The 16,280-nt window shown below is 44.3% G+C and overlaps 2 protein-coding genes across 2 annotated transcripts; one reads left to right on the top strand and one right to left on the bottom strand.

Annotated features, from left to right (window-relative positions):
* Nucleotides 1-82: 82 nt before the first annotated feature.
* LOC104401443 (chromosome unknown open reading frame, human C19orf44) lies at nt 83-3,972 on the top strand (the record flags this gene model as incomplete). Its single annotated transcript, XM_010013923.1, has 7 exons — nt 83-700; nt 960-1,290; nt 1,630-1,706; nt 2,064-2,529; nt 3,139-3,234; nt 3,361-3,527; nt 3,886-3,972. Coding segments are annotated over 7 exons (1,842 nt in total), but the record flags the coding sequence as incomplete, so codon positions are not given.
* A 1,149-nt stretch (nt 3,973-5,121) lies between these two features.
* Nucleotides 5,122-16,058, bottom strand: CHERP (calcium homeostasis endoplasmic reticulum protein; the record flags this gene model as incomplete). The annotated part of the gene is made up of 16 exons (XM_010013911.1): nt 5,122-5,567; nt 6,349-6,534; nt 7,064-7,158; nt 7,592-7,708; nt 7,825-7,974; nt 8,275-8,361; nt 8,652-8,785; nt 9,616-9,854; nt 11,576-11,972; nt 12,340-12,518; nt 12,853-13,087; nt 13,738-13,827; nt 14,179-14,290; nt 14,636-14,787; nt 15,011-15,148; nt 15,877-16,058. Coding segments are annotated over 16 exons (2,531 nt in total), but the record flags the coding sequence as incomplete, so codon positions are not given.
* Nucleotides 16,059-16,280: the final 222 nt, after the last annotated feature.

Below are 16,280 nucleotides of genomic sequence, written 5' to 3'. Positions count from 1 at the left end.
AAGGTCTTTTCCAACCTGGTTGCTTCTATGACTCTAACCGTGCCGCCTGCCTCTGAGGGCTCTTTGCATCCTCTTCTTGCAGGGACACCACGATGCTTCCCGAAGAATCATCACCGCTACCCTCAGCCTCCAGCCTGGCTTCGGTAGAGACTTCCCTGCGGTGGGCCCAGAGAAAACCGGGAGAGCACAGCTCTGTCACCCCAGGCTCGGGCTGCGCAACGAGGACACGCGTAGAAACCAGCGGTGGCAGATGTTGGGAAGCGCTCTGCTGGCAGCAAACGGTCTTGGAGCAAAGAGCGCTACTGGAAGCGCTTCCCACACACGGTCAAGCTCAGCTCTGAGGAGAGTGGCACAACTGGAAAGCAAAATCCTGGACCGAAGAAAGCAGTTGGAATTGCAAAACACCGACTTGGGCCAGAAGCCTTTGGATGAGGAGTCCCCCTCCTCTGCTTCCAGTCACAAACCCAGTGCAAGGGGCAAGAGATACCTGAAGAATTATGCTACTGCCAGTGGATATATGACCCTCCGTAACGGTTGTTCTAAGGAAGAGGAAAGCATCCAAAGCCCTAAAAAGAATGTTATGGTTAAACAACAGCTTGGTTTGGATAGTGATGAAAAGGAAACGAGAGAATTGTTGGAGATTTCAAGTGTAAATGAGAATCAGAGGGTTGTTGTAGGTGATTCTAAATGGGGTACAGAGGTAAATAGAGACTTAGCTGGATTACGTGGTTTATTTATACTTTTATGGGATTGTTTTAATTGGTATGTCACTTTTTATTTAGGTAACACCAGAAATGAGATTTTAATTTTGCATTTGTGGCTTGCTCATTATCTGATTTAGCTTCAATTCACATTTTAAAATTGCTCTTTTTTACCCGTTATAATTTGTTTTCCTTCTTAGTCACCTACACATAATAAATAAAGTAACACACAAATCTCTTTTTCATGTTCTTCAAAAGAGGATGACTCCAGTTTCATCAAGAATGCCTCCTCCATCTCCCAAGGAAATTTCACTGACAGAGGGATCTAAAGCATCTTATCTTCACAGCAAATACTCAGAGAGCAGAGCTGGTTCACCAACCAGAAACCCCTTGGTACGACATAACGTGAGTTCTCTGTTGCTGTCATCTTCCGTGAAAGACAATACTGTAAAGATTACTCTGCCTAGAACAGGCAACACCAAGCAAAGCCAAAAATCCCTGGAAAGTGAAAGAAGTGAAGTCACCTCATTAGATGAGTTGTTTTCAAAAGCAGCCCAGGCAGAAGATTCAGCTAACAGCAGCTCAGATGGTAAGGTCTCTGAAATACTGTCTCAGTAGACTTGGCATGAATTGTACTAACTACTGCTAAATTGACTAATAAGCATGGGCAAATACTCACCTTGAAAGGATTTACTGGTGTAATTTGACATAAACCAAGGCTTCATCAAAGGAATTAGGTTGATCTGTTTCTTTTGTCTTACTTTTTAAAAACTAAGTTAAAGTTTTTGAGTGATTGCTATTACATTTTAGTATTACACTTCAAAGTAGGGATGTAGTACTGGTTTATTTCTTCCACTTTTCTTGTTTCAGGGAAAGTGTACTGTAATTTTCATGCAAATTCTCCTGACAATATGTCATTTGATTTCAGACTTCAGACTGAATATCCTAAGCCTTGATGATTTGGCACCAAGTATCACCAGTGAGGCAGCAGAATTAAAGCAGCAAGTAAGTAGGACTTCCTTACTAGCCCGCATTTCTGCCTTCCTTTGGTGGGTATTCTAAAACAAACACTGCTCTTCTGCTCATAAGCTGTCTGAGGTGGGCATGTAAAAGTGAGAGCAAGATTCTACTGAAACCTGAGCAAGTTCTTTTCATAGTCCCTGCGTTTCCTTACTCAGTGTAAGAGCACTGCACAGCTTGCAAGGTGACACAGAAGAGTGACATTTTAATTTCCCTAATAAAGTAGAAACTCCCAGTTACTAACTCTCAGTGATGTGCAGCAGAACAGGTGAAGAATAATGGAAGCATATTCTAGGTTGTATTTTCTTGATTCTCCTAACATACAGCTGGTTTGTGTTACAGGGGACACACATGCAAATCACTCAGGAATCAAACAGAAAGCCAAAAAAAGATGCATCCCTGGTGGAAAAGGACCAGGGTTCTCTTAGAATGACAAGTGCAGTAACTGGTGTGAAGGATCCTTCTGATGAGGATGTTGAAAAAACCGTGACTGGAGCTGACATCTCTGAGCATTTAAGTGGAGTTTCTGCTGATTTCCCTAGACAGAAACAGGATTATCTTGATGAGAGAACTATTAATTCAGAGTATTCTGAAGACTTTGAAAGTTCTCCATCCACAACAGACAGGGAATCTGTAGCAAAGATGTCAGAGGAACATTCAGAGAGCTGCACATCGTCTGGAAAACACCCATCTTCAGCATCATCACCTGGACTTGCCAGAGCACAGCAGGAGCAGGTACAGAGAGTGACTGTCAGAGAAACTGCAGTTCAGACGGTGGATCCTCTGTTCACCTACTGCTGGCCAAAGGGTAAGTTCACAAGATATTGCCCAATTCAGGCAATTTTTACATTTGTATGTTTTATAGGCTGGCCTTGCTAAGAGTTCTTGGGTTCAGTTCTAGCTGCCCCCAGCTGACATGAACTTAAACACTTTCTAAAGCCCAATGCTTGAATCTGCTATCTGTAGAAAAGATGGGAATTGGACAAGAGTAACGAGCTTGGAACTGTTTTTTGCCAGAGAAGAACCCAAACCCAACAGGAGCTCTGGATGGATGAGCTGGTGGTAGCAACGGAGCTCACAACAGCCTAATATTCATAGATTGTATTCAGTGGTTTGATTGTATCTTTACTATTGTAAGCAACACTGCTGTGTTGTTACTGAAGTGATCACCCCTTGCAGAGTTCTGTGTTTATTTCTTGGGAGAGCAAGAGGCAGCTGGGCCTTTGGCTGGTTCTGAGGCTGTTGGGTCCTAGAACTATATTAGCATTTATTTTTTGCTGATAGACTTCCCTGTTAGGCTCTATGGCAGTTCTACAGCAGCTGATGGCCCAAGAGACTTCTGAAGATGAACCAAGTTCTAGTGCTAACCCACTGCATCCTCCAGCCCCCAGTAACTGTGATTTTATCCAATACACAGCAAACACCTCAGCAGTACTTGACCCACCTGTAGGAAACAGTTACGTCGATCCCATACCTATTGCCAGTCACGTCATCAGCACGGATGCAGTAGAAGGTACTGAAAAACATGTTTCTTACTATTGTTTTACTGTATTTTATGCATTTAACCCCTGCTTGAATTGTTCAGCCCTTACTGTTGACTGTAGGTACCACTAACGTGTACACGCTCCATGTCTTGCAGCCTTGACAGCATACAGCCCATCAGCCCTTGTTTTAAACACAATGTTGAAACAGCACTTGATGCTGACCCAGCAGTTTGTACAGAACATTCACCACCTTCATGTATCCCTCGTGGAGTCATTAGAGAATGAGAAGTTCCACTACCATACCCTGGAAGAGGCTAAAGAGGTATTTATGATAGACCAGTCAGTGCTTCTGGTATTTGCAGCAAACATTTTCTTTGCATATGATTAATCAGATAAAGTTCATATCATCATTGAAAAATTTGTTCATAGAAGACTCTAATCCCTGAACCTATATTGCCAACAAATTAGCAGTTTATGTAATAAAAAAAGACTGAAGGCTGAGTAGAGGCCATCGTTTTGAAAGCAGCTTTTCAGCTGTAGCATTTAGCTGTCCTCAGATGAGTGAGGATCTTCCTAATGCAGCAACAGAAGGATGAGTTTCTGCTGCTAGTATAGAAAAGTGCAGGTATCTTGACATGAAGATCCAATAAGAAATTTTTGTTGGGTTTTGTTTTTTGCAGTACATCAAGAATCACAAATCCCCACCTCTAACACTTGAGCAAGCATGTGAAGAAGTTCAGAAAGCACAGGAGGAAAAACTGCTTTGATTCTTCAGATTTGAAGTAACATTTGTATTTACAGATCTCAAGCTGCCAACAAGAAACCCTTCCACCTCACACAGTTAGTACAAAGCCTGCCAGAGCTTGCTTTGTATCTTACTGTACATAAATGAGTTTTGTAGATCTGATTTTTTTACTCATGTAGGTGACACAGGGACAGGCAGGAACCTTCAGCCAGCCTATGTCAGAGTTCAGCAAAACCAGAACCAAGTGCCCACTTCTCTCCAAAGGGCATGTGGTAAGTCTGACAGCACAGATCATGGTAGAAGTGAAAGTCTGTACTACAGCACCCAAGGAATAGGATCACAGTAGAAAAAACCATATCCTGACTTTACTGCCATATTTAACCAGTGTTTCTATAGAATTAGCCTTGTCAGATTACTACAAGACCAAACGCATGCAAAATGAAGACAAATTCAGTACAAGGCAGGCTTATAGCCACTGGACAGGAATCCACTGACTCTGAAATACAGAGGCACCATTTCAGTTTTATTTAAAAAAAGATGTGTTTATTGGAAGGCAAAACAAAATTCACAAGTTGGTAACACAGAGGTGGTGTGTGCTGATTCACAGACAGTTACAGTTCCACAACTACAGTAGATCTAGAACAAATGGGTATTTCACCATATGAACTGAATGGTTTTAAGAGGGTTTCTGCTATACAAACAAAAAACTCTGGAAGAGGTTACCACCACGCAGACCTCTGGAGTGGAAGTGCAGTGTAAGGGCCTAACACCTTCAGCTGGTGGTCTCTGGCAACAGTTACAAAATGGTTGGGTTTTTCTTCTCTCATTTCAATTAAAGGAAGTTTCCAAGAACGTTTCATTGTCAGAAACTTGCAGAGCAGAGAACGTGGATTCTCTTCCATTGAGCTACTTGGCTTTTATTAAAGGGTATATACAAAAATATAAAAAGCTTAAAGAATGTCTTCCGTTACAAAGCATTGACCATCCCTTAGAGCACAGTTAACCCTTGTGTTCTGAGTTGTGACTGCAGCGGCTGGTGTGTAGGGGTGTTAAGTTGGGTGGTAGGTTCTAACAAGCTCGCACAGTGCTCATAGGTCACCTGTACTGGAACTAGATGCTTCATTCCCCATTTAGACATTAGGATACACTGCTCAGCATCAGTCTGACTTGATCCCAAGGCAGCACCCCTCCACTTCAAATAGAATTAACCTTTTGAGAGAAATAAACATACATTATGGAACTAGAGAACATACAACCACATCAGATAATGTCTGTATTCCACAGGAATGAATGAACCACAATCCTACACCAGGGATCTGGGCTGGGCTTTAATTCTAGTATAAAATGGGGAACTAATTAAAAATTTTTGTAAAATAAATGGAAATTCTTTAACTTGCTAAGACATGTCCTAGGAACGAGTGGCCTTATCCGAGCACTCAACTGAAATACATGTCATAGCTTTCCATTTGTCACCATAGTTTTAAAAGTAATTCATTTGTCACTTCCTCCAGACTTTAATCCGGATTTATAGAAGTTTAATGTCTTGTAGAAGATGCAAGACATCTTTCTTCAGAGAGTCTTACTCGGGTGGTGGAGGGTCTTGCGTTTCACGCTTCACTGCAACAATAGGGAAAAGAGTTCTTATACATTCTGCAGTTACCTAAGCTCTCTGAAATGTTTCATGGAATGAGGCCTCTTATTAATAAGGATTTTTTCCTTTTGGGCTTGCTTTGAACCCATTTTATTACACAGGGCTACTGCAGCCATAGGCAGAAGTGACTTTTCATTTAGCATGCCAATTTTTTCCCTTTTAGTTGTTGACAAAGGTAGTTCTAGTAACAGACTCTCTGCAAAAATCCAGCACTTGGGTCATTGTCTCCACCTCTGAAGATGTACCTCCACTTTTTCTGAACCCTTCCTGCCCTACGGTGGGTTTACTGCTGGTTCTGGCTTTGGCAGAACACAACCCTAATGGGAGGAAACTCGGAGTTGGGCCGGGCCAAATGGTAAGATAAGCCTGGTCTAGCTTCATTCCAACCACAAAGCCCTTTCTGCGCTGGCAGCCATCCCTCCTGGGGCATAGCTCCCTCCACTGCCTCTGCTCCTGGGGTCTGAAGGGGAACATTCAAAGTTGCAGGCTCCTGGGGCTACACCAGGATGGGGCTTACACAGAACAGGCTCATTAATGAACAGTTAGAACTTACAACACCACTGCTGAAAAGGAAAAGATGGTGGTTAATCAGAGTCTATGTCTACTTACCTGTCGGTTTATTGTACCCACTACATTAGAAAGAATTAGGAGTTACTAGTCTTTGGATTGGGGATTACAGGCTATAGTCAACAGGACAATATCACTATCAAGTCCACAGAGTTTTTCAACTTAGAAACAGTCACTTACATTCATCTCGGGCCTTCATGCGAGCGATAAATGAGTAACTTTTATTTCTTCGGTAGTTTTCGTAAGGGTCATCTAATGCAACTCCCACTCCTTTGTACTGATCCCATTTGTCTCTGATATCCCCTCCTTTAATTGGATCCTGAATTCCTTGTTCCTTGGCTCCCAATCCACCAGATCCACTCCATCCTGCACAAAGGACACAACATTGAAATCCTGTAATTACTAGAATTCTTAAGACAGGCAGACATTTTGGAAACAGCTAAAGGGAATGTCAATTCGATATAGCAGGATGGTAACAGCCAGCCTGAAACAACAGAGGAACTGCCCCATTTGTTTCAAAAGCATTAACAGGCACAGACTGGGAGCTGACGACCACCAGCACTACCCCTAAACACTTTTAAGAGGGCAAAGGAGGAAGCAGTGGGAGGCCAAGCTGCTGGTCAACCCCTGAGCTGCACTCAGGGAGATGAAACGACTTGGGTAGCATGTTCTAGCTGATGCCAAACTCAGGTCCTTGTCTTCCAGATCCTTTGCAGAAAGCCAACTACCACCACTGCTCCATGATCCATATACTTACATCTCTGAATATCCTCATGCTGAGTTTGGAATACCAAGGGATAATTCCTTATGAACATGCATTAATTAATTGTGTCCATGAGTGTGATGCCTGGTTTTGTTTCCTGGCTTGTGTTAGGAGTCCAGAACAGGATCTTACCCATTTTCACTAGCATTTGATGGCCTTTATTTTCTTCTCCAAGTCTTGATTCTGGAATAGTAGGCCCAGAACTGGAGCCCAAACCAGCAGAAGAGCTAAGGAAATAAAAAGAACAAATTAAGAACAAGCGATACTGTTCTGACCCAAAGCAGGGTCATTGATACTCAACACTAACACCCAACAAAATCCCATCTACTCTACTAAGCTATTCTTTCATAAAGATGATGGAGTTACAAAGGTGTCAGAAACACCCTACCTGTGCCTTGCTTCAAGGGAAATCAAACACTACAGTCTTCCTAGCAGAAAGTACTCAGAGGGTTCCTCCTGCTCCCCAAGAAGGCATATAAAGCCACCACAACAGAGTAACGTTCTCTCTATAAGCACATAAATTGTTTCTGTATCTGCTTTCAATCTTCTTTTCTACTGCTTGCTGAAATGCTCATTACACTCAGCTTAGGAGAAAGAATCCTCCTTGGTGCTTCTCCAAACAACCCACGTAAACCAGAACATCAACAAGCAAAAGCTTACGGAGGAGTGGGGCTGCGAGACCGGGACCGGCGCCGCCTTCCGGGGGAGTACGACTTCGACCTCGATCGTGACCGTGACCGCGAGCGGCTGTGGGAGGAGCGGGACCTGCTCCGGCTCCTGGAACGGGCGAGCACACGAGGTCCGATGTACAAGTTACCCCAGCAACATCCCACCCTGAGGGCTGGGGTTTGCCCACCCCTCCGGTTCCCAAGGCTTGGCCCACTGCACTCTACCTGGACTGCGAGCGGGAATAGGATCGTGATCGAGAGCAAGAACGAGAGCGTGACCTCGAATAGGAACCAGATGACTTTGAAGATCGGGAATTGGACCGGGAGGACGAGCGACCGCGGCTTTTAGACCGACTGCGGGACCGGGACGGCCCACTGCCCAGACAAAAGCAGAGACACCCCAGTGAAACTCCTCAGAGCAGCATAGGAAATTCAAATACACTTGTGATCAAATTCACACGACACACAAGCCCTGGGTTTCTGCAGACAACCCAGTGGAAACCTGAGTGTGGCAAAAACTATACTCTGCAGATTAGACAGAAATTCCAGCAAGCTGAAGCTCAGTTATTCCATCAGCATGTTGCTGAACAGACTTTTCCTCTGCATTTAACCCAAGATATTCCTAGCACCTTCCAAGCAAACAGCATGCAGCAGGCAGCAGACGGGATCTCTCACCTATTTCTCTTCTCCTGACCTTTCCTCCGCCTCGCTCTCATTTTAGCTCTGAAGAATTCGTACAGTCCATTCTGCTCCCAGCCTTCACTGCAACAAATCAACCACACACAGAACCAACATCTGTCAAATTCTGTTTCCATCAATGGAGACGTTCAGGATGTCCACTGGGTTTTGTAGGGAACAAAGGGCCTGGGCAAAAAGGTCTCACAAATCTCAGTGAGATCAAACAGTGTGTGCAGGTTACAACACAACAAGAGCACTCATTTCAGCATTAGAAGAACCAAGACACAGGCGAAGGGAGAGAGAGGCACTTTGTGGTTTGAGACAGCTTCTTAGGGCATTTTCCTTACCATGTTGTTAGCTATACCTACTCTTACCTGTTTCTAGGCCTGTCATGAGATGGTGGACTATAAAATGCCTCAACCGCAGCCAGTAGTCTCTCACTGGGGGGCATTGGGGGTGGAAGACGTATGTCTTTAGGATCTAAAGGTTTATACTCATGATCTTCAAGCTGCCGGAAACAAAACAAATTACATTCGTGTCATGTGTCATGGGGTGGTTACCTGAAGAGAGAAATACAGGCTTAACTGTGTGGGGACCTCACATTTCACTACTGGCATAAAAACTGGTCCAGAAATAAGGATTGTGCACGTGACCCAATGCTTTCTCGTGCTGTCACTACCATTTTGGGTTCTACAAGCAAAGCCAGCACTGCCCAGGTCGCAGCATTAACTGGATCACCAGGTAGCTAAAACGCAGATCTCATCTATCCACCTTTGTGCAACAGTGGTTGGCTGGAAGCCTGGCAAAAAGCTGAGAGTAACATGAAGCTGGTGATGGAAGAGACCCACTTGTTCATCCCAAACACAGAACACAAACATCTATATCCCTGAAGATGCTGGCGCAGATACATTTCCTGTTCTCTGACATTCTTTGCCTATATAACACCAGTATTGCAAAACATCTTTGTAAGAAGGAGCTCTCAATACCAAAAACTTGTACACAGCGGCCACGTCAGAACTGAAAATTCCCTCTGGCCATCTGAAAATCAGCAGGGATTTCTGCTTTCTCAAAACAGGGGTCAGATTTTCAAGGGTAAATTAGTCTTTCATATACGTGAGCTCAACCAGCTTTCACTGGCACTCAACACTTGAAAACATGACAATTTTCACTACCTTCTCCCCCAGCTCCTGCCCTTGTAACCCCTACAAGAACCCTGGCTAATGGGTGCTGGATGGAAGGATTTGAAATTATAGATGTCCACATGAAACTGTCCCTAATACCGACCACAGGACTTTGCTCTTTTAATCCTGCTAGTCAGGACCCACTGCAAGCACTTACTTTTACAAGTGGAGCCATCAGTCCAGCAGGAAGATCGAAGTAGGGAACGTTTGGCACCAGACTGGGATCGTCGTGGTTCATGTGCGGGGGGCCCTGTCGCCGCATGTGAGGGGGCTGCCCGTTAAAGCCATGAGGGGGAGGCCCGAAATCAGGGTGCTGTGGCCCTCCCCAGGGAGGATGCTCGCTGATTCCAGGATGAGGCAATCTGTGCCCAGGGTGATGATGAGGAGGTCCGATTTCTGCAGAGGGAGGGTTAAAACGCTTTATTTTGAAATAGGGAAAGGAAGGCAATCAGAGATGTACTTCAATTAGTGCATTTATCCTAAAAAATGCCCTCATCAGACCCAGAAAAGCAGCAGAACTGCAGAACTAGAGGCTACAGGGCTGCACTTCTGAGTATCTTGCAGTTCATCTCCCTCCCTGGCCACAGCTACCGCTCTCGAGACAACAGGATACTTGAACCCTAAGCCACTGCTCACTTTGGGACACACTGTGGTCAGACAGTACCACAAGAAAGATATGCTCAAGAACAAAAGGTTTCAGATGCAGGGCAGCTACTGGTGGGATCTTTTTCTGAAGCCAAAATACACCATCAGGGCTTAGCATGGACCCATAGTCCTGTCTTTACGCCAAATCAACATTAAAACCCAAATAGATATGGCAGGAATTAACTCACATGAGTAGGTGACAAGAAAATACTTTGTTTAAAGAGGCATTTCGAGCAGAGGCAGAGATAACATCCTGTTAAACCAGAGAGGTGAGTGACACCCATCCAATCCCTGACGGAGGAACCATTTGCCGGGAGCGCCAGGACACCCTGCGGAACTCCCTGCACTATACAGAGAGAAATGCAAGACTCAAAATCAACACCCTCTGCAGCAGGCCCAACACTTCTCCCAGGAAAAGCCACTACAGCCACTGCCCAATCTTCAGTCAGCACTTTGTGACTCCTCTTCATCAGAGCCTGAGCACAGCCTGTGTTGTCAGTGCTTCACTGCTCCCCTAATTTTACACGTCTGTGTTAGTATATCCCCTCCTCCAACAACTTTCAATGAAACAATGATATTTTGGATCACCACTACAATCCAAAACAGAGCACCTTTTTCTGCGCTTCAGTGTTAATTCCCTCAGGACAAGAAAAGCTGTTCTCCCTACTCAGGACCACAACTCTTCAAACAAACAACAAACTCACAGGAAACAAACAAAGGAACAACCTCTATGTGAGAAGTTAATCACAATAACCTCTAATCCCTTGGTTTTTCCATGTTTTTTGGACTTGGGGAAGTGAGAATCTTTTAAGCTTATAATAGCAACTCCTGCAGAGAAATGGAATTGCTCTTTAAGTGGCTTGCAGTGTCCTGGCTACACTTTACAACCCCATGTTCCAGCAAACCAAAGAAGGGAGGAGAACTGGAGATAAGGACTGTTTCACCAGATACTACCAAGGCACACAACGTTAAGGAAGGTAATTGAAGCTTTTCAGTAAAAATAAAGAGAAAAAAAGAAGAAGGGTGTGGATGAACATATGCACAAGAACAACTGGTCCCAGCCTGTCCTCCTCCGACTTCCTCCACCTATGGAAGGCACAGCTGAAGATCCCTCACCTATGGCCTCATGTGAAGGAGATTGAATTTACTAGCAAACATTGCTTCTCACCTTTGAGCTTACTATTTTGAAACAGTCACAAAAGAGGTGCCTGTAGAGATGCTGACTTGAGTATGAACTACGGGTTCTGGTCATCTGCATCCATTAGGGAAGGAAGACTCAAAAAGCAAGGAAGCATCCAGCTCTATTTCCTACCAAGTTGTTAGCAATGGCTTCCCAAACCCCCAAACTCAGCATTTCTCAGGAAAACCACAACAGCCTACCAAGGATAAGCTGTCACCCCAAAGCACTGAATAATTTGGTAATGGCAATCAGCATCGCAAGGTAAGAAAACCTGGCCTGGTACACACTTTACCTTGAGGAAAATCCCCCTGGGGGTAATCAAAACGATGAGGATAAGGCGGCCTTTCAAAGGGATGGCGAGGTGGAAAATCATCCTGCATGAAGCGAGGTGGAAAGCGGTTGAAATTATGCGGATGCGGGGGCTGGTTGAATTGGGGATGTTGCTGATGTGGAGGAAATGGGCCTCTGAAGTGAGGTGGCCGCTGCATTCGAAATGGAGGTTCCCTCTGACCCCCACCCCATGGAGGTTGTTCATGCTGGTTGTTCCACGGGGCTTCAAACTGGTTGTTCCAAGAAGGATCGGGCTGGTTGTTCCAAGGTGTCTCTCGCTGATTGTTCCAGCCTTGATCTCTCTGCTCGTTCCACATTCCTTCATGGTTGTTATTCCATGGAGGACAATGAGGTGGTCCCTGGTGGGGAAGAACAGAAGCCCTGGACATCAGGCTACAAAACTCGGGTGGCAATAAAAACCAATCTCCCTTTTTTTAAATAATAAATATAGGCTGCAGGCAACACGTGTAAGTGAAAGAGCTTTTCAAATACAAGGTCTGAACAACCACAGCTTCAGAGAAGAGACAGAAAAAGACCAAACTGTACTCAAGACAGTTCTGCTCATTCATAGGGAAAGTGAATTTTGGCTGACAAATTGAAGTACAATTTATAGGTTGCCTTTAACTGAGTTTGCAATGAGAAAACTTGGCATTTGAATGTGGATTTGTAACTTACACTCTGAACCCCCGCCACCCTTCAGCCGTGTTTCAGAACTACGTTTCTTACCTGTTGTTGACCCCATGGTGCAACAGGGTGAGGCTGATCAAACCAGGGTGGTTTATTTGGAGGAATCTGATCATGAGATCCTGGGCCACGTGGTCCACCAGAGGCAGGATCCTGCACTCCAGACCCTGCTGTGTCATAGTCTGTAGAACCAGCTAAAGGCAGCTGAGATTTAACATCATCTGAAACAAATTGGAGACTATTATAAGCACCCAGGTCACGTGTAGTTCATAAGACACCAGTACACCTACAACAGGCTCCATCTGAATTTTGCTAACATTCTGCAAACATCTGTTACTGGAAAAGAGGATTTCTGATCCATTTAACATCCGTGTCTCTGGTTCTTTTTATATTCAAGCAGACTGCACCAGCCTCAAGCCTCCAAACAGTTTCAGGCTTTTGCCTGAACCAAACCAGCACAGCACCTCTGTACTAGTAAAAGGAACAAGAAAGAATAATAATCTCCCCATGTAGCCACCCACAACTTCTGAACAGGTCTCTGGAACAGGTCAGTACCTGCTTGTGTAACTGGAGCAGACGGTGGTGCCGAGGCTGGTGCTGCTGCAGGGGCTTGAGGTGGGGGGGTTGATTTCACCTCATTCTCCAGTGGTGGTATTTGTATTTGCTGCTGCTGCTGCTGTGTTAAACTGTTCACAAACTCTTCGTGTTGAGTTTTCAGGTTCTGTATCTGCTGTTGGAAGGCTACTTGTACAGGCTGTACGACTGTTGCATATTCAGTGATCAGATTTGCCTGATAAATGAGATCAATCAAGGAGGAACAAGTTACCACCGAACCTAAACCAGTTATCTTTCCTGCTCATTCACAGACTCCTACATTGGCCTCCATCCCTTTTCCCAGGAAACACACGAGAATGCAGGATAATCTCATGGAAGAGCCTAATCACACCACGTAACTCTGTGAAGATTTCCAAACTACTCTCTGCAGGCTGGAATCCACCATCTATACTAGTGCCTCACTTGCAAATACAGCTAAAATCAACAACATTCATTATTAATGCTAAAAACTAATAGTTCCTGCTGTCACAACCATTTTTATGCTTAGTGCATCCAATTTCAAGCTATGGTTTCTTTAGTTTCCTTTTAACCAAACATTAATTTCCATAACAAGAGAGCACATTGTCGAGGATGTACATGACTGTAGCAGTGACAAATGCAAACAGACTTTCTGGGATAGCATCAGCAGATGGGTTACTGCATGTTTGATATAACAGGGTTATGTTTTACTTTAGTTTTGTAAATCACTTCAAGGGGGGAGAGGAGGGAGAATTAATATTTACCTATCAAAAACAGAAAAAAAAAAAAATAGGAAAACATTTCCTAAATTTGTTTTCAAACTATTTCCATAAATAAGGAAAGGGTTACTCTTCTCTTGTGGCTAACCTGGTACTGGCCAAGTCCAAGAGCTGGGCTCTGTAACTGCTGAATAATTGACTCGTCGAAGTACCCATTTTTCTCCCATAGTTGAAGAAGCTGCATAAATTCAAGAGTGAAAGATTTTTAGAAATGCTGAACAATGCAAGAAAAAAGGAGGCACAGCACTTTTATGTCTCTAGCTTTGTCAGAAGCCCTAAGATATCGGCACTTGGCTCTGAACCACTGAAGATTCAGATGCATTCATCATTATGGTAACTTTCAGATAAAGCCTAGGTGCTTTTAAGTTCTAGTTTAAACATGAATTAAAGCACATCCTCTAACAGACTTTATGAAGACCATCAGGCTAGAAGAATCTCAGAGGTCCTCTTTCGCCCTCATATTTGTGAGTTTGCCCAGCACTAACCTAACCAAGCAAAGCATATGGTTAAACCAAACCCAGATACTCACCCTGGCAATTTTCTGTTGCTTATCCTCCTCCACTGCTAGGAAACTTGTACAATAAATAGGCACTACCACCTTCTGCAAGGCAGCCAGGAGATCTCGTGCTTGCTTCCGCTGGCTTCAAAAAAGGAATGGGAAGAGAAGAGTTACTGCCTTTCACCGTGATGCTCAGAGCATCATAACATTGAATTCATCTCACTCCTGCTGTACTAAAACTAACAGAGTCATAAAATAGAGAGGTCTCTCCTTTACATTTTTGCTGTGAAGTCTTGTCTGGAGGAAAAATACACAAACAAAAGCTGAATTAGATTATTAAAGCACGAGATCTTTGTGCCAGCTATGGACATCTTACGACAGCTGCTAAAATGCAATATAAAAAGTGACTAGTCAAACTAACAACCTAACAGAGAGTTTCACCAAATTCATCAGGACAGCAAACTGAAACCCACGATTTAAGTCTTACCAATGATGCAGTACATCATTGATTAAATAGATGAGATGTAACCGAAGCTCAAAGTGAGCTCCTTCTGCCGTGATGCGGTTCCGCAGGTGCCCAGCCATCAGCTCACAGTGTGCAGGAGACTTTGCATTACTGAACATCCAGTTCTTGCCAGCCTTTGAAAAGCACATGGAAATGTTTTAAGTTCATCTAATGCATTCCCATCACACAGACTTCCTAGAACTCTGAAATAACTGCAGGAGGGAAGTTTTCAGGTAACACCTATCATTTCACTGACCACCCAATACAACAATAAAGCTGCTCTGTACTACACAGCCTCAAAATTCGTATTACACTTAATCCATAACCGCAATAACTGCTCAGATGTAGGTCACTTACTGAGATTGCATCTTTTGTACAAGTGTCAATTATTGGCTGCAACAAGTTGTCAAATTCGTTCATATCTAACTGGGTTTCCTCCAAAACTTTCTGCATTTGTTGCTCAATTGCAAGAGCTACTGCTGATGTGACTTGTTCCTGAAACAAAAAGTGGGATAAGACAGAATGATCTTACATCCAATATTCTTTTAAAGAACTATGCTGCTGTGTCACTGACCTCGTAGGCACATGTAGCTAGCTTAAAAACAACCACAAATGTTTCAGTTATTTGGTTTTAAGAAAAAAAAAAAAAGACTTTCCTCATTCTTCAGGAAAAGTCCAGTTCATTTTCACCTCCATCATGAAAAGAAATAATTGCAGCAAGCTCCTAAATGTATAGAACATAATCTAGGCACACTGCTTTCCCCCAGGAACTCTTCCGTTTGGTTCTCTGTAGTTTTAACAGTGGAACAACTCCTGAAAAACCCCCTTAGTTCAAAGCATGCAGCCCCCTCCTACCCCTCGTCAGCATCCACCTTAGAATATGACAAGCTGGAACGTCCTGCAGTTCCCAGCAACCTGCAGCATTAAGCAAAGATTAAAGCAGTCACCATTTATTCCACTCTGCAAACCCAACAAGGTTTTCAGTTTAGTAAATAAACTGCTTTAATCAAAGATGGATCTTGCCAGTACATGAGATAGGTGTGTTCCACGGAGATGATGGCAGCTGCCACAGAAAAATAAGCAAAGCAATGCTCCTTCTCCTCCCCAACACGTGAAGCCGCCACCACTAATCAGAAGGAAACCTTCCTTTCCCCCTTCGCTCCCAATTTCTACATCCACTGGCAGTCGTGGATGAACCAGGGGAGTGCTGCTTTTCAACCAACCTGTCTCATCGCAAGGAGATGCTGCTCCTGCTGCTGCAGGTTCCACTGACTCTGCTGGATGAGCTCCTCCACGGAAGGAGTGCCCTGAGGAGCTGGGATAGGTGCAGCCGGTGGGAGAGATGGCTGTGGCAGTGGCTGGATCTGCGCGGTGGCCTCGATATCTTGACTTTGCTTGCACAACACTATCAGACAAAGTAAACTTGTAAAGTAACCCTCGCAGAGAAACCTGCTACCACCAGCCCACGTGAAAACCGCGCTGGTTCCAAAACAGACCCTCACTCTTTACGTAACTGCTTAAGGCAAAATAAGAACCGTGCAGTTGAGGGTGGACAGTGCAGAAGAGGAGCGTCAGCAACTCCTCGGGCGCTGCGAGGGGAGTGACTCCAACACACGACCAGCCCCCG

The sequence above is a fragment of the Nestor notabilis genome, unplaced genomic scaffold, assembly GCF_000696875.1.
Source record: "Nestor notabilis isolate BGI_N333 unplaced genomic scaffold, ASM69687v1 Scaffold34590, whole genome shotgun sequence".
In the NCBI taxonomy this organism is placed as follows: domain Eukaryota; kingdom Metazoa; phylum Chordata; class Aves; order Psittaciformes; family Psittacidae; genus Nestor; species Nestor notabilis.
The sequence above is the reverse complement of the archived record's forward strand: the minus strand, read 5'-3'. Positions and strand labels throughout refer to the sequence as shown.